This window comes from Rutilus rutilus, assembly GCF_951802725.1.
Source record: "Rutilus rutilus genome assembly, chromosome: 6".
NCBI lineage: Eukaryota > Metazoa > Chordata > Actinopteri > Cypriniformes > Leuciscidae > Rutilus > Rutilus rutilus.
Window position 1 is genome coordinate 27,479,095 of NC_140214.1, and position 18,058 is coordinate 27,497,152.

At 35.2% G+C, this 18,058-nt stretch overlaps 2 protein-coding genes across 3 annotated transcripts in view; both read left to right on the forward strand.

Moving 5' to 3' along the window:
- Positions 1-2,423: 2,423 nt before the first annotated feature.
- ro60 (Ro60, Y RNA binding protein) lies at positions 2,424-11,375 on the forward strand. Of its 2 annotated transcripts, none has more exons than XM_084410533.1 (9): positions 2,424-2,611; positions 4,024-4,610; positions 4,796-5,016; positions 5,767-5,913; positions 7,120-7,257; positions 7,671-7,787; positions 9,592-9,708; positions 9,807-9,950; positions 11,072-11,375. In XM_084410533.1, the coding sequence occupies exons 2-9, from the start codon at positions 4,043-4,045 to the stop codon at positions 11,222-11,224; spliced, it is 1,605 nt and encodes a 534-aa protein (XP_084266659.1). In that variant the 5' UTR covers positions 2,424-2,611; positions 4,024-4,042; the 3' UTR covers positions 11,225-11,375. The 2 variants fall into 2 exon arrangements, with proteins under 2 accessions (XP_084266659.1, XP_084266660.1); XM_084410534.1 differs by having other exon boundaries at positions 2,439-2,644; positions 3,962-4,610.
- Positions 11,376-13,773: 2,398 nt separating this feature from the next.
- The window catches only part of cdc73 (cell division cycle 73, Paf1/RNA polymerase II complex component, homolog), a 39,881-nt gene continuing 35,596 nt past the window's right edge, over positions 13,774-18,058 (forward strand). Inside the window, exons 1-5 of the mRNA XM_084410535.1 lie at positions 13,774-13,954; positions 14,857-14,962; positions 15,167-15,236; positions 15,344-15,406; positions 15,572-15,624. Of these exons, the coding sequence (XP_084266661.1) occupies positions 13,824-13,954; positions 14,857-14,962; positions 15,167-15,236; positions 15,344-15,406; positions 15,572-15,624 (423 nt within the window). The 5' untranslated portion in view covers positions 13,774-13,823. The remainder of the gene's footprint in view (positions 13,955-14,856; positions 14,963-15,166; positions 15,237-15,343; positions 15,407-15,571; positions 15,625-18,058) is intronic.

Below are 18,058 nucleotides of genomic sequence, written 5' to 3' on the forward strand. Positions count from 1 at the left end.
GAGGCGTCCAAGGGGGCGGAGCTTATGACTCGCCATTTCTTGTTCTTGTTATGATTGGACTGCGTCAATGTCCATTTAAAGTCACACAGTAGATGTACAGTGCTTGAAAACGACATGCATCTATATAACTATGTTTTTTTTTTTTTTTTTTTGCCAATTATCATACAACATTATAAAAACAAACAAAAAATAAATACAGCATGGAGAATAAAAATACAGAACGGTAGGGGGTGAAAACAAAGTTCAGAATAAAGTAGGCTACATAAACTCATGTGTATGTAATGTATCCAATATTATTATTATCCCCCCCCCCCCCCAGAATTATGCATGTAATAATACAATAGATACAAATGTTTCACATACAATGTTCTAAATTATTCCAAAGCATGTATCCAATATTTATTGTCTGGACTAGCAGGGATGCGAGCTGCAGTGTAACATGATACGTGTTACTTTTCGCAACGTAGAAGAAAACTAACCAATCAGAATTGTTTGGGGTTGCATCCTGATTGGACATTTTCTATGCTCATTGTGCTGGCACTGCTTGCTTGAGCGAATTTATATTTGCATGTCAGGAGCAGGCTCTGATACACGAGGATTTGAACCGTGAAGTTCTGAAATGTACACAATACATTTCATAAAAAAAGCTAAAATGCCCCGCCTTTTGAATGCGGTGAATGTACGAATCCTACTATGCTGCGGTCTTGCTCATGAATATTAATTATGGTTCGTGAGTGGACGCTTAAGGAAGGTAACTAAGCAACGTTTACAGTCTATGGTCTATCTAACCTAATTCATATTCACGAGTGTCGTCCCTTGTGTGTCTTCTAGTTGTTGACCTTAAACCAATTCAGGACTATTAAGACTTTTAATTTTCTCCTATCTATATAAGAAGACTTCACATCTGGTTTAGAGCATTGGAAAGCAGTAATATAAAATGTGATTGTTTGTTACTTTAATTATAGTGAAAAATAAATAAGGCAGATTTCAAGTGTGCTCGGAAACAATGACCTTGTGAAACCCCGCTTTTAATAGAAATCGACAGAAAAGCTGCAAAATCGCGCCCTCTAGTGACGACAGCGTTCAGTCAAAGCAAAACGATCTGTGTTGTCTTTCTTGTCTGTATTATTTAATTGGTTATTTAAAAAAAAAATCTGCTTAACTGAGATATCTCTATCACGCTGCACTGTTCGTATATAAGAATTTCTTTTACAGTCTTTTCAACATAGAAATAAATAGGAGTAGAGACAGGCTCCGCAGCCCGAGCTGTGATGACGCGTTTCATGCGCATTAATGTTGCTTTTTTAATACATTCATTTCTTTTTATTTTCTTCACTACACGAATTTTATATTTTAGACTTTTTCATTTAAATAAATGTATTCAAGGTTTACTTTTAACATATTCTGAATTTCTCAATAAATGTATTATTCCTGTGGGTGTGGGCCAAAAGAATATGCTATTATTTGTGACGCAATCCCTGGCAGAGTTGTATCACTATTACGAAATCCTGGATTCTATCCTATATTGATCGTCAAACCAGTTTTTGTAGTGATACAATATATTTTTTATTGTAGGCTATATATTAAAAAATGTTTTGGTTAGATGTTTCAAATTTCATTTCTAGGTTGTTTGGAACATGTTTACAAATCGATCTGTATGATGTAGTATTTTTTTTGTACAGGACAATGTTGATTAAAAAAGTATGATGTGCTTCCTTATACAACTTTTTATTTTACTTGGAAAATATCACATTCATGTGAAAAAAAAAATGGACTAAAGCTAAGCCAAGCTTTGAACATTTTATTAAAGAGATTAAACAATATGGTACTAAATTAGATAAAATTAAGAACAAAAAAGCAGGAAAGACCTATGAAGCTTTTTGTTACTTTAAATTGATGTAATTTTACCCCTGGCATGACCTACTTTATTTTACATATTCTTATGTAGGCTATGTTATTTTCTACGTGTTGTGAGGTGTAGGCTATATGCATGTACAAATCTTTGTATATTTTTTGTTGCATAAAAAGAAAAAAACCTTAATAGTGCATTAATGTTGCGTTTTTTAATACATTTATTTAAATGAAAAAGTATACATTTATAAAATTCGTGTAGTAAAAAAAAAAAAAAAAAAGACAAAAGTTACACTTTTTAAAAAATAAATAAATAACATACAAAGATACTATATTATTATTACAAAGTATTGTGAATCTTTTTAGAAGTATTAGGCCTACAAGTCTCTAAAATGATCGGATTCAATGAGATTCAATATTTAGTTTTTCTTTCTTTTTTTACGTTTTTATTTCAAGCAAATCTCACACAAAACTCTCTTTTTTACAGTTAAAACCTAGTTAACTGCCTACATAGGCAGCGTTTTAAGGCATGAATATGCGCGTTCCGCCAATGATGTCTAGCTAGGAAGGTCACTACACTAGGTTTTGAGACACGGCCATTGTGTTGCGCTCAGTCAGGAATCTTCGCTCTTCACTTCTTCCTTGAGTCTGATTTTAAGGGAGGAGCTGTAACTCTCGGGAAGATCTAACGTTAGAGACTTTGGCTGAGGATAACAGCAGCTTTTGGACTTATTAAAAAGTTTTCCAGCAGGATTTTGAGGTATTTGTTTAAATGCAGAGAAAGAGTTTTTGTGTAGAGTGATGTATGTAGCATCGGGCTAACTGATCTTCGTCTACCCCTCCCTTCTTCATCATGTGTGTGTGATTTAAAGGTTGTGGTCGTCATGTTGTTTATCAGTGATGTAGCATAGGTGTGATGGAGCTGTTGTATCTGAACTTTATTGGCTGGATGAGTGTATTTTGAGGAGGTTTTCCTCGCCCTGGCTAACTGGCTAACAGGATTAAAGCCGCTAGTGAACTGATCCTCATAAAGCTGACAAAACAAAATAACGCGCACAATCTTAACGGTTTGAAGAACCGAGCCTTTAATATATATATATATATATATATATATATAGTGGTTAATTCAAATGTTAAAAGCTACAGTGAAGTGTACTTAAATGTACATTACCTCAAGTTGGACTTCAAAAGTCATTTCATCACTAACGTTACTCTTTATTTTTACTTTGCACTTGGTACAAAACAAGTAGCTATAAACGTTTTTTACTTGTGGGTGCAAGGCAATACAGTTCATTTATGCAAGTGTTGATAGAAAAATAAAGTAAACTGTGACATATTATACCCAAAAATGCTTCATACAGTGGACCACCAGTAAAATGTATAAACATTTGGGACCAAACATTATTCAGACACTTTGACCTGACCATGGTTTTGCTTTTCTTTAATTGCTAATGTGACCTTTTTACACCCCAGACTGAACAAAATTAAGTATTGCTTGGTAATTTGTTGTCCTAAATTGGTATTATCTAATTGTGTACTTAAATTTAACAGCTGACAGTTATTCAACCTGAAAAAAAATTCATTTGTGAGACAGTCTAACAGAAGGATGGCCAAAACCAGTGAAATATCACCTGATTTGGTCAGGTTCTTGTCATATTTTATTACCATTTTCTAAACTATAGCGAATAAACTGATAATGTGAGAAATGTTGAAGGTGTCTGAATAAATTTTAGTTTGACTGTATGTAGCCTACCGTACACACACGTACATACACATTGTTTTCATGTTGTATGGGGACATTCCATAGACATAATGGTTTTTATACTGTACAAACTGTATATTCTGTCCCCTTACACTAACCCTACCCCAAAAACTACCCATCACAGAAAACTTTCTGAATTTTTACACTTTCCTCATGGGGACCAAAAATGTCCTCACAAGCATTTAGGATATTGCCATCTTTGTGGGGACGTTTGGTCATGTTGTCCCCATAATGTAGGGTTTATCAGAACACACACACCATATTCATGTGCCATGGTATTTGCATGGTACTATTAAAAATAACCTAGGTATTATGTTTGCACAAAGCAAACCATGCGTCTACTAACAGACTAATGCGTGTTGATGTTCTGTGCTCATACTGTAATGTTAACTTCTGTGATCTGTTTTTAGGACTGAAGGACGGTTAATTATGGATCCAGACTGTCTTCCAGAACAACTGTCCGTTGTTAATGAACAGGTGCTGAACTCATCGGGCAGAGCAGTGACCGCAGAAGTGTGTCTGCGCCGCTTCCTCTGTTACGGCTCTGAGAGCGCCACATACAGCACTAAAGAGTGTCCTCTGGGTATGGAGAACGCCCTGTCCCTGATGCAGTTCATCGAGGGCGGACGAGGCTGTGAGGTGGTGGAGGAGATCAGACGCCTGAATCTGGAGGGCCGCGCTGTCCGTCCCAACCCCAGCCTCTTCGCCCTGGCCGTCTGCTCACAGCATGCAGACTGCAAGACCAGGCAGGCCGCCTTACGGGCGCTGAAGGAACTGTGTCGTGTGCCCGTGCAGCTCTTCACATTTGTGCAGTATAAGAAGGAGCTGAAAGAGGGCTCTGGGATGTGGGGACGGGCTCTGCGGAGGGCTGTGACTGATTGGTACAACAGCCAGGACGGTATGAGCCTGGCGCGGGCCGTTACTAAGTGCAAGCACAGGGCAGGCTGGTCCCACCAGGACCTCCTCAGGCTGTCCCACATGAAGCCAACCAATGACGGTGAGTGCTTGCAAAATGGTTTGCTGTGGACAGCGATGGGTTTATGTTTAATCCTTTGGAAATAAACCATATATTGACGTCTAAAGGCACTTTTTGTAATGTCCGTTCAATGATTTCTTGTAAAAATGCTTCTTGTGTCAAAAGTCACATGAGGAAAGATAAGTATGTGTTCTTGATCTCTACAGCTGTTGCTCTTGTTTGCAAATACATCACAAAAGGATGGAAAGGGGTTCAGGAAGCGTATGGCGATAAAGAGATCTCTGATGATCTGCAAAAGGTTTTTGGATATCTGGAAGCTGTGGAGAAAGCCAAACACTCGACTGATGAACAGGAGCTCATTCATCTTATTGAGGAGCAGAGGCTGGAAAAAGAGCAGGTTCTGACCAACCACCTGAAGTCCAAAGAGGTCTGAACCACATTTCATTTTGATCCAAAAAAAAAAATATATATATTTTAATAAATATGTTAGTTGCTAATAAATATTGCAGTGGTATTGAAATTGTGTCATTTTATTGGTATCAACTACTGAAATTTTGGTGTTGTGACCAGTGTTACTTACAGTAATAAAACAATAAAATAAAACACAAATGTTATCTTTAACTAAAGTCATTTTATCTTATTAGTATGGTTGAATTGGAAAATATAAGGTCAGCAGCAAAGACATTGGGTAATAAAGTGAGATTAAATGCATAAAGTATATCAGTCTTATTTAACATATTTAGTTATTGCAGGTTTGCGTAATATTCTGAGTTTGTTTTTATTCATTTTGAGCAATACTGAATGTGTTTTTGTGCAAGTGAGGAGTAATGCTCACATTTAGTCTACAACTACATGTGTTTGCAGTGCACCTGATTTCTCTCAACATGGAGACAGGAGATCTGTCAGTCAATAGATGGGAAAGCAAAGTAACTTGCGTTACTTACTTGAAAAGTAACTCAATTATTTTGTTATACATTTAAAAGTAATGCATTACTTTACTAGTTACTTGAAAAAAGATCTGATTAAGTATAAAGTAATAATAAAGATAAACTACAGAAACTTTTCGGATTTTTCTGTAAATGCAGTTTTCTTGGCAGTGAATGCACATGACGAGCACTCATGAGGCTGAAAGGTCTTCTTCGTTTTTGATGACAATGTTGTTATTGGTCCCTTTCAGGTATGGAAAGCATTGCTAAAAGAGATGCCAGTGGTTGTTTTATTGAAGCATTTGGGTAAGTTGACAGCAGACAAGGTTCTGGCACCTGGAAGTCCGGATGTTGCAGCTGTTTGTGAAAGGATTCAGGATGAGACTGCACTGAAAAAGGTCAGGTTACAACAACAACATCATTTTAAGACAATAGCAGCATCCAGTAATGCTCCTTAGTTCAGTTATTTTGAAATCTTATCATTTATTCTATGTGTAGCATTGGGACCCTTAAAAATCATGAATGGTTTTGCATTATATAGCAAAAATATCAAACTATGTGGCACCTGCAAACAAATCAAAACTAAGTTTCCGGAGCCATTTTCCAATGACTTTGAATTAACTGGTGTTTTGGTGATTTTTAGTGGATGTATGAAGTCAGCAAGTTCTCACAGGTGTCCTAACAGAGTAACCACAGGTGTAGTTCATCACATTAACTATGAACATTATAGTAATAATATATTTATTGTTTTCTAATCATAAACCCAACAAACTTATATTTGTGAAATGGTTTGCTGGGAAAATGTGATCTTTCTTTAAAATAAATTATGCTTTTCTTTGTTATTTTGTTGTAATAAAAATAATAATATTAAATATGTCTAATTTAGTGACATTCATACTAGAGCTGCACGATTCTGGATTAATTGAGGATCACGTTTTTTGTGTGTCAAGATCACGATTCTTCCATGATTTTGAATGGACAATAAAATAAAATATATAAACTAAATAAAATATTATAACATGTTCATTTACTAGAGGTTCTGACAAAATGTTAATTGCTTTAAGTTTAATTCAAAACTTTCATATATATATATATATTTGGTTTAAATGAATGATTCAATGACTCACTCATAAATACTTAATTTGTTTCATTACTGGATGAATCAGCGTTTTTGAACGGATCTCTTGAATGAATGATTCAATGACTTTGGCTGCGTTTAACTTCACTTAACTCAGTACACAGTACTTATGTGATAATCTTAATTATTGTAAGATAGAAATAAAAATAATGTGTGGATGAAAAGACTGCTTGTGAAGCTGTTTCATACCTACACATGATAACTGCTCTCTCTGGATCAGCGGCAACTCGAACGCAGATTTGAATGTTCATGTGTGATCTTATCAAAGGTTTCATAGACACAGCAGAGTCGTCGTCATTTAGGAATGAGATCACGTGGGTGTTTGAATCGAGATCGCGATCTTTTAAACGACTAATCGTGCAGCTCTAATTCATACATTTGAAATTAAATATAAAAAGTCCAGATACTTGAATATAATAAAATATACATTTTTACATGTTAATTTTCAACGTTTGTGCTATTTCAGGCAAAAACACAGCCGTTCAACATTCTTGTGGCATCTGAAAACTATAAGCGAGGTCATGGGAAGCGTAGCAAACTGAAATGGGAGCCGGACAGAGACATTGTTCAAGCCCTGGACTGCGCCTTCTGCAAAACTATTTCAGTGAGTGACGCCTTGACGTAAGCTGTGTAACGCATTTGTTTTCGAGATACTGCAGAAATCAAACTATGATGTTAAAGGGATAGTTCACCCAAAAATGAAAATTCTGTCTTCATTTACTCACCCTCAAGTTGTTCCAAACCTGTATGAGTTTATTTCTTCTGCTGAACACAAAATAAGATATTTTGAAGAATGTTGGTAACCAAAACAGTTGATGAACCCCATTGACTTCCATAGTATGGGAATAAAATACTATGGAAGTTGGTTACCCATATTCTTCAAAATATCTTCTTTTGTGTTCAGCAGAAGAAAGGAACTCATACAGGCTTGGAACAACTTGAGGGTGAGTAAATGATGACAGAATTTTCATTTTTGGGTGAACTATGCCTTTAACCTGTGACTCTTTATGTCTCCAGATCGTGGAGCCCACAGGCAAGCGTTATTTGGTGGCAGTTGATGTAAGTTCTTCTCTGAGCAGCGTGACTCACGGCAGCTCCATCAGCACTGTGGCAGTGGCAGCGGCAATGTGCATGGTAAGACTACACCACTGCAAACTGTGTTCTAGAATACAAGTGACGTCTATCAAGAGCCTTAAGTCATATTTTAAGCTAATGTCCTTGGAGAAAGTGTGTGTTCCTGCTGAGTATCCGCCCTGCACATATTTCACATTCCTTGCATATTCCTTTTCTGACGGGACACTCTAGTCTTATAAACATCAATGAATTGCCTCTCCAGTGCACTGCTCTCATATGCGAATCATGTAAAGAAATGTTAGACACACACAGAAGAGCGAAATGTTGATTATATCCAACCAAGAACTCACAAACCCAATTAAATCAAGACTTTTGTGACCTTTAGTTGATTCGTGATCGCTTTGAGGCTGTCTGTATGCTAGTTCACTTCTAAAAGTGGACAAAATGAACATTTAGAATTTGCACCTTTAACCCTGTAAAGAAGTTTTTTTCTAAAAAATTTTTTAAATGTAACATATTTATTGAACGTTTAAGACCAAATATAAAAAGAATTCTAAAAATAAGGCTTTAATGGCTCATATTGTATGATATAGGAGTATATTTAGCTCATACTGGAAGAGGAAAAAACACCTTTTATTCAAATCGTAAAAAATTTGCAGTTTGGTGCAGGTTCTAATTCTAGTTTTGAATGGCCAAAAAGTAAGATGAAATTCTGAAAGCTTGTAAATCAATGAGATCTTTATAACCGTATAGCTGATATAAAATGCATATAGATATCAGTTGTGACTCTATTGTCTATAATATGTGACCCTGGACCACAAAACCAGTCACATGGGTACATTTTCTGAAACTGAGATTTATACACCATCTGAAAACTGAATAAATAAGCTTTCCATTGATGTATGGTTTGTTTGGATAGGACAATATTTGTCCGAGATACAACTATTGAAAATCTGAAATCTGAGGGTGCAAAAAAATCGAAACATTGAGAAAATCTCCTTTAAAGTTGTCCATTTATGTTCGCGATTGTGGTGCATTCACTCACAAAAATATATTTTTTATATATTTATGGTAGGAAATTACCAAAATATCTTCATGGAACATGATCTTTACTTAATATCCTAATGATTTTTGGCATAAAAGAAAAATCAATAATTTTGACCCATGCAATGTATTGTTGGCTATTGCCACAAATATACCCGTGCGACTTGTGACTGGTTTTGTGATCCAGGGTCACATATGTCTTAGTAAGACGATATTTAAATCTTTAGTTTTATGATCAAAGCTCTGTAGTTTTAATTGTGTGGGGTGAAACATATATTGTAATACATTATTGACAGATAAACGTTTCTGACGTATCATATTTAATTCTCATAATTTAACATGAGTTAGTTTTCTTTAAATGATGTATGGATAATCCAGTAAACCTAAATTGCTTCAGTCCAGTGTATGTTCATCTTGAAATATTGCTAACAATATAAAAGTTATTCTTATATTTACTTTATAAAAATCAGTAAAGATTTCACAGCAAAGAGAAACGTGAAGCACTACCTGACGGTGGTCAATAAAAGGATTTTTACTTAATAAAAAAAGTATAAAATATGAGCTTAAAATAAAAATATCAAAATTTGAACCTGGTTGTCTTAATTCATGTCTGAGTTCATTGAAATTAAAAATGTTAGTTAATACAATGAAGGAGATTTGTTTTATTAAATACAAACTCAAAGTATTATGTTATCTGAACCACATTATCTACATTGATTTGACAAAAGATAAAATGTTGTGATAACATACTGTATCATGAATTTTTTTTTTTTTTTTTAAGTGTACCGAATATATTTAACGGTTCTCTTTTTATTTGCAGGTAATTGCACAAACGGAGCTAAACACACAGATTGTGGTTTTCTCTGAAGGAAGTGTTCTTCCCTGTTCTGTCTCTTCTGATATGACGCTTATGCAAGTAGCAGCACAGCTCATCCAGGTAAGAAGATCTTGAGAAAACACTTCACGCTATATAATGAATTATTACATCTACTGTACTACATCTGTAATCATAATCTACATGTGACTTCTCTCTAGACTCCTGGTGGCAGCACGGACTGTGCCTTACCCATCACTTGGGCCTCAGAGAATGAGAAAACTGTGGATGTCTTCATCATTTTCACCAATAATCAAACCCTTGGGAGGGAAAATCCAGCAGACACACTGAAGACGTATAGACAAGTGAGTGCAACTTGAAAGGGAATGTAGAAGCAATTTGTTTTAACTTATTACACTGTTATATTCTTTGTTGTCTGTAATATGTAATATAAGGCTGTCGATTTAAAGGTAAAGCGGAGGATTTTCCTGAATTTTAGAAAAGAACCGCCCTCTCCACTTTTTTAAAAAAAGCACATGCGCAACACTCGACCTGCTCCCGAGAGGGAACGCCTATTAAACGTGTGCACGAGAGAGCATGCACGAGCTAATCATAGCTTACATTAACTTGTAAAAACTATTAACTAGTAAAAACTAGCAGTGATTTTAAATGGATTTCTCCAAATAGCATGCCAAACTTTACCTGTCAAGTAGAAACTTCGCGACTGAGGCATCAGTGGGAAGCCCAACCTGTGTTCTGAGCGCACGCCATCGTGTGAATCGTGTGCACGAGCACGTACGACGGCCTTATGTAAACATATCAGCAGAATGATTGACACTTAGGAGGACCAATAGTCTTGATGATCCACCCGGAAAAAGAAAATCCTCCGCTATACCTTTAACACAAATTTAGTGCAATTAATAAAAAAAGTATTATGTTTGTTTTGTATTTTAATATAATTTAAAATTTAATTTATTCATGTGATCAAAGCTGAATTTTCAGCATCATTACTTCAGTTTTCAGTGTCACATGATCCTTCAGAAATCATTCTAATATGATGATTTGCTGCTCAAGAAACATTTCTGATTATAATCAGTGTCGGAAACAGTTGTGCTGCTTAATATTTTTGTGGAAACCATGATACATTTTATTCAGGATTCTTTGATGAATAGAAAGTTTAAAAGAATCACATTTATCTGAAATAGAAATCTTTTGTAACATTATAAATGTCTTTACTGTCACTTTTGATAAATTCAATGCATCCTTGCTAAATAAGTGTTTATTTATTTTAACTATAACTATTTCTGACCCCCAAACTGTATACAATTAATCTCCAAATAGATTAATTGGCTTATCATGTGATAATTACATTTTTAAGTCAATTGACAGTCCTTCTTTTAGAATTGTTTTGTAATAGTGATAGGATGTTCTTCCTTTTAAAGAGAAAATGTCATGTTTGTCTTTTTTATTATTATTTTTTCTTTAGAAAAGTGGTTTATTTTCCAAACTGATTGTGTGTGGAATGATTGCCAACTCGCTGTCCATCGCTGACCCTGAAGACCGTGGCATGCTGGACATCTGCGGCTTTGACTCGCAAGCAGTCGACGTCATCCGTAACTTCGCACTTGATGTCATTTAAAATCTTTTGGTTTTGTAGCATGCAGCCAGTTTTCTGAACGACAACAAGACATTGATGCACCCCACACATCAACATGCAAAAAAAAAAAAGACAATTTTTGGAATCAAAGTCTGGAATCAAGTCCAAGTGTAATTCAATATCCAGCAGGCTGGATTAGTTGAAGGGAAAATCAAAATCAAATTAATGAAGTAATGATCTTCATTCAGTATAACTGTTTTTTAAACCTGGTCTAATGTAATGTTTGCTTCTTCCCAAGAAGAGCATAATTGAAGTACATGTCTTTTACACAGTTTTTTTTTAAGTTATAAGTTCATGTATGTCACTGACCTTCATTGGAAGTAATGTTCTATTTCATGTTTTGTTCTGTGTAATGAGTTGTTATAATATTATTATAATAATAATATTATAGATAATATAATATTACACTTTGAGCTGAAAGTGCACGGATAGCTCTTCCACTAAAATCTGTGAGAAATATGAAGCAAAATACATTTGCAAGTTCATTGAATTGGAAATCGAGCAATGTTTACACGACAACGATGTACTAAAAATAGGAACGTTTTTCCTTTGCGCTTTTCGTGCACAGATGACAACATTGTCAAAATGGTCCCCGTTCATACGGATCCTCGAAAAAGATAGTAGAGGAAGCAGGCCGGTAGTTGGCGATGTCACTTTGTAAAGAAATACTACGCACCTATAAACACATAATACGCATGTGCATGACATCACTGTTTTCACAAATTCACGTTTTTTTTTTGTTTAGAGACGATAATGGTATAGTTTTGAAAAACGTGCACTTTGAAACCGTTTTTCAAAAAGTTTCCGTTTTCAGGCCCGTTCTCAAGTAAATGAACGACCAAAATGCATAAAAAGTTTCCTTTTTTTTTTTTATTGAAAACAGTTTTGTGTAAACGCCCCTTAATTACTAGATTTTATGGTAATGTTTAATGTTAAAATACCTCTTGTTTTGTGGTCCAGCAACTTGATATTTGATATATGAATACTTGTTATGATTGAAGAGAGGCTTGACACTTCAGTCTATTTAAGACTTAACTTAATATTTTACAGTTTACTCTGTGGTGCACTTTTGAACTTAATACACACACACACACACACACACACACACACACACACACACACACACACTCTACATTTGAGAGAAAGGAGGTTTATGCATTGAATGGTAGAGCTTGTAAATGGATCTTGCTTCTAGATTCATTTATGTGTAGAAAGTTGCCTTTTTGCATTTTCTGTTGCTCTTTGTAACTCTTAAGGTCAAATCAAGGTTTTAAGTTTTCTAACGCTGCTAGGATAATAATTATGTAAAGGAAATGTAGGCACAAACTAACAAACACTAAAATGTGTAGACAATTACAACCTGTTACTTTTGAGATACAAAACTGAATGTACCTTTTGTTCTATTTGTGTAACACTAGAGTTAATTTAGATGTACACCTCTTGTAGTATGGGATAAATAAGTATGACAAATAATGAAAGACTTTGGATGTTAAAAATTGAGGATACAAATTGAAATTAATTTGCTATTGTTTTATTGAATTTTTTGATGTAGTAACATGATAGTAACGCGAGTTACCAAAGTTTATTTATATATTTTTTTGTTTTTATTGTTCAATAGATATATTTCATAAGGTGACCTTATAGTGTTTACACTATACAATAATAGAAAACTGAAAGTATTTTAGTCTTTAAAGCCAAAATTGCTGTTTAAGTTGATACTACACGTTTCCTCTTGCCAATTAGATCTAAAACGGAGATTTTTGTTTCTTTTATTAACACATTAATTATAAATTAATAAAGATCCTTTTAAGAGTAATTTGTTTGTGATACTCCTTACTTCTATCTGTAATGTTACTATTCAGACAATATCTATAATTTAACATTAATCACTCGTGATTGTAATGAGTCTAGCAAACTGAATATTATTAATAGCAGATACTGTGTTATTTGCTAGGCAGTGTCATTAGTATTTTTTATTAATTTTTTTGAAAACATGATAGGCTAAAAAAAAATGAATATAAGATAATTAGGATCTAAACTACTAAAGAAAGACTTGGGACAGTGTTTTTCCCCACGACATTACAAACAACCATAATCACCTTAATGCAAGAGATGCAATGAATAAAGCAAAGACAGTCTTCCTGTCTATGCAAAATATACATTTTATAGACTCAAAGTTATTAAGGTCTTTCTGAAGGTATGTGATATTGAGTTTTTGTTTGTATTAATATAATAGAAACCTAAAATGCATTTAGGTTCCTTATTTTTTTAAAAAACGTTTACGACAGTGAATTAACAGCTTACAGTTAAGACTTGACAGAGGCTGTTCGATTTAGATGCCCCGGATTTGCCTGACCTGTGCATGCGATTCTTCAATACTTTTTAATACATAACTCCTATTCGCCCGTGAATAATACATTTACTGAATCAGCTTATATGGTCCCTATTGCGGTTGAAGTCCAAAAAATAACATTATAAAGCTTATAAATGCATGAATTTGACATAGGCACTTTTCCTAGCAGTCCTGTGCTGAGAAGTTGCGGGGTCTTAAATAAAACACTCGTAATGAGGAGGCGCGATCATGGCGGACGTGTTGAGTGTTCTTCGCCAGTACAATATCCAGAAAAAGGAGATCGTTGCGAAAGGAGATGAAGTTATTTTCGGAGAATTCTCCTGGCCAAAAAATGTCAAGACTAACTATGTCATTTGGGGGTATGTGTGCGCTTGTTCTGCTCAGTTGTCCGTTTTGTTTTGAGCTGAGCTGAGCTGCTTTAGCTGCTAATGCGCTACTGATGGACTCGTGTGGAGAAACTCGTGTTGTGTTAAAATGTTAATGGCAAGGAGAAGGCGTACTGTATCTGTAAGCTAGTGTAAATGCATGCATATATAGATACCGATAGATTATTACTAATATTTTGGCGGTTCCTTAAAACCCACTGAGTTGTTTTCCTTGACAACATCGTAGGCTTCCCTGATGCTGCGCGACAACTTCTCATTTGTTATTGTTGAACCATTGTCATTTGATCTGAGTGAGAGTTTAAAACTTTGCAATCAACCACTATTCACTAACTTAGTTCCACGAAATAGGATCTAAAAATTACAAAGTATGTTATTTGTACATGCTGTACCTTGAAGTAGCATGTAAATAACATGGAGCATGGATATTTTGAGACGTATGGTATGCCTCGAAGTACTAGGATATTGTCTAATATTTTATCTAATACTACACTGTACCATGGAGCCACTACAATCCTTTTTTTGTAATGTTCTGTTATTGTTCACGTAAGTTAGCTATGTTATGTTAGTGAACCCACATTATCTCATGTGATATGTCCTATCTAGGGTTCATACAAGGTTGTTGCGGTTTGTAACGTATTTAGATGTCACCAGTGAGAGCAATTGTCAAAGTTACTTGTTGTGTACTGGAGGGGTAGAAAAAATTTGATCCACAAATTAATTATTAATCAAATGAATATTCATAACCTTTCAATCCCACTTTTCATTGAAATTGTGCTGATGTTATAATGCAAAAAAATGCTAAATAGACTTAAACCTTGATTTATGTATTCATAAATAAATATGTATATATGACATGCAATTTAATGTCATTACAGAACTGGAAAAGAGGGACAGCCGAAAGAGTACTACACTCTTGACTCCATTCTTTTCCTGCTCAACAATGTGCATCTTCCTCATCCGTCCTATGTGCGGAGAGCTGCAGTAAGTAAAACGATTTTATATACGTGTGGTTTATGGTTTGTTAATCTTTTAGATGCCATGGACCCTCATATATGATCATGTTTATGTATGTTCATTCACTGTTAGAAGTTTTGTCTTCATGTTTTTCTTTTATAATGTAGAATGTGTTCATATTTTGCATAGTTGACTGGAAAGTAAAAGGTAAAGCTGTTTCTCTGATTGCAGACAGAGAACATCCCTGTTGTAAGACGACCTGACAGAAAAGACTTGTTGTCCTATCTCAATGGAGAAAGCTGTAAGTGTGACGAGCAATCACAGACGTTACCGTATTCAACTCATTACTAAAGCAACATAACTATTTATCTGTTTGAAATTAAAGTGGCATTTAATACAATTTTACAGCGTCATCGACGAGTATCGACAGAAGCGCGCCCATTGAGATTGGTCTACAAAGGCCGACACAAGGTGTGTGGATTTTTTTTTTTTTTGCATGCTCTTCATCATGCATAATAGGCCATAATTAGGCATGTGATAAAAGTCTGAAACATAGTTTGAAAAAGTTTTGTCTTTTAAAGATTTGTAGTCAAGAATCACCAATTTACTGACAATAAATTACAATTGTTTTAACAGTGAAAAGGGCAGCGGATGAAGCGTCGTCAGAGGCTAAAAAACCTCGGGTTGAGGTGAGAAAACATTTTAACACAAGTATTTCTTGGCTTTCCATCTAAAGTCTTTGCTTACATTTAGGGATGGGACGGTATGAAAATTTCATATCACGATAATAGTGACCAAAATTATCGTGCTTATCAATATTATCACGGTTTTGTTAAAACGAGATGAGTGTTCAAAAATAACTGATGCTCACACTGAAAACATTTCAGCAAGTTTTATATTTGAAAATCAACAACAAATAAACAAGCAGCTCTATGCACTTTTTTTAATCAAGATTATATTCTGTGGCATTTCCTTCCTTACAATGACCGTCGTCAAAAACACCGCATTATGACACAGCGCACCTGTATCACAGCTCTCTCGTTTCATTCAAATACAACTTGCTGTCTTGCGTCTCCGTTTTCGATTGTATTGAAAATGAAATCAGAGTTGATTTATTGTTGACTGAGTTTGATAATATTTTTTTGATCATGTAAGATTTAAAACATGAATCTGCCTTCCGGCATTCCTTCTCGAATAAAAAAAACAACAACATTGCGCGCTGCGCCTGCGTCAGCCTGTTGCTGGCTGGACAGGATTTACAGTGAGTTATTAAAATCGCGATAATCAAACACGGTTTTAATGATAATTCAATTTTAAAAGATAATACTAACCGCCAGTACATTTTCGTGGTTTATAGTGAAACCGGTAATTGTCCCATCCCTACTTACATTTATATTGCTGAAAAGCAGAGCTGTAGGGTCAGGGCTCGAAATTAACTTTTTTACTTGGTAGCACTGGTGCTCCCAACTTCAAAAATTTAGGAGCACCCACCAAAAACTAAGGAGCACCACAACTACAAATTATATATTAACAGATTTTATTTCATCCTGTGGCCAAGATTTGAAATTTGGTCTTCTGGCTCTATATCATCTCACCCCGATGATATTGGCACATGATTTGTCATTTGACATAAATTAAGTGAAGGCAAGCTCTTCTTTGGCGATGGTGTATGCTGTGTTATATTCATAGACAGTATGGTTATATTTGACGTATCCTGCTGATTAAAAGCCTTAATAATCGAACCTGATGAACCTGATTTGTTTGCCACACACCTGTCCCTGCATTTTTTGCTTGGCACTTGGCACTTGGCACTCTATTGCTATTAATATGTAGGGCTGTCCCCGACTATGGATTTTCATAGTCGAATCAGAATCGTCATGTCTTGCCTATAGTCGACTAATAGTCGAATCATGTGTATGGGGGCGGGGCTTTAACGTTTCAAAGCCGTGATGTACAGAAAATCACACAAAGATATAGAAGAAAATGTATAAAAACATTTTGGATCAATAAAACTAAGAAATAACATAACTCCAGAAAGGCCACACTGCAGACAGGATTTGCATTTCACATGCAAATCAAATTAAATCGGCTAAATTACCTGTGCGAGCAGGCCAGCCTACAGCACAACATCGATGCACCGAAAAAATAAACAATTAATTTACTAAAATTAAATTAGAACAGAATATACCTTTCTAATAAATAAAAAATACACAACGAAATAAATTAGAATCAAGTCACAAGATGAGGAGCAAATGTGTGCAAAATGCCTAAAGTGCAGGGGAACATCAAACACAAGCCACAAATAGTTAGATTAGATAACCCTGACAGATCAATAAATAAAATTAAAATAAAGAAATTATTAAAATAACGATAGTAGCCAGAATTTTCAACTTTGTCTTTTTAACTGCAGAAACAACAATAAATGCTAAACTGGAGAGGCCGTCTTTAGCTAAACATGTTCACAGCATCCAAAAATCAAATTAGAACCGGCTGAAAAGTTTTGAAATCACTTGTACCCTACCTGATCGAGAACAAATCCAGTCTTTCACTCTGTCTGTGTCCGTTGGAGTCTTTTCAAATTGTGCGCGCGGATAAAATACATTCTAACGTGAAACCCAGTCTATGCGTGAAACGTGTTAACGTTGGCCGGCAGAAGTGCGATAATGGTTTTCCTGATGCTAAATCCAGCCTTGGGGAATATCCTTTCTGATGGTGTACATCCACACTTTAGATTTTCTTATCCCAGACATTGTTAAAGATTTTAATCCTTGCCGCGAAGACGCTCCTCTGTCGGTCACGGATTGAAAGTGAAACTTAAATCTGTCACGGGGTGTTTGGATTTATTCACGCACGTTAAAAAATATTTATTAAAAGCTTCTTTCTTTGCACATTTTTATATACAGCATTATCATAATAGGCTGAATATTAACGTATTGACATAAAAGCTAGTTCTATGTGAAATTGAGCGCCCTCATATAGCCAAAGGGGCATCCTCGTTTCATAACACCTCTGCAAAGATTCGACCATGAGATCGGTAGTCGAATCGGGCTCCTCCTATCGAAGCATCGAATCTTCGACTATTCGGGGTCACCCCTATTAATATGCTGTATAAATCTTTGTTAA

Bases quoted from the DNA above. Each gene is read 5' to 3' on its own strand.
- ro60 (XM_084410533.1), top strand. From the start codon at position 4,043: ATGGATCCAGACTGTCTTCCAGAACAACTGTCCGTTGTTAATGAACAG. The intron at 5,914-7,119 runs GTCAGGTTACAA...GTGCTATTTCAG, and splicing joins ATGAGACTGCACTGAAAAAG to GCAAAAACACAGCCGTTCAA. The intron at 7,788-9,591 runs GTAAGACTACAC...TTTTATTTGCAG, and splicing joins TGGCAGCGGCAATGTGCATG to GTAATTGCACAAACGGAGCT.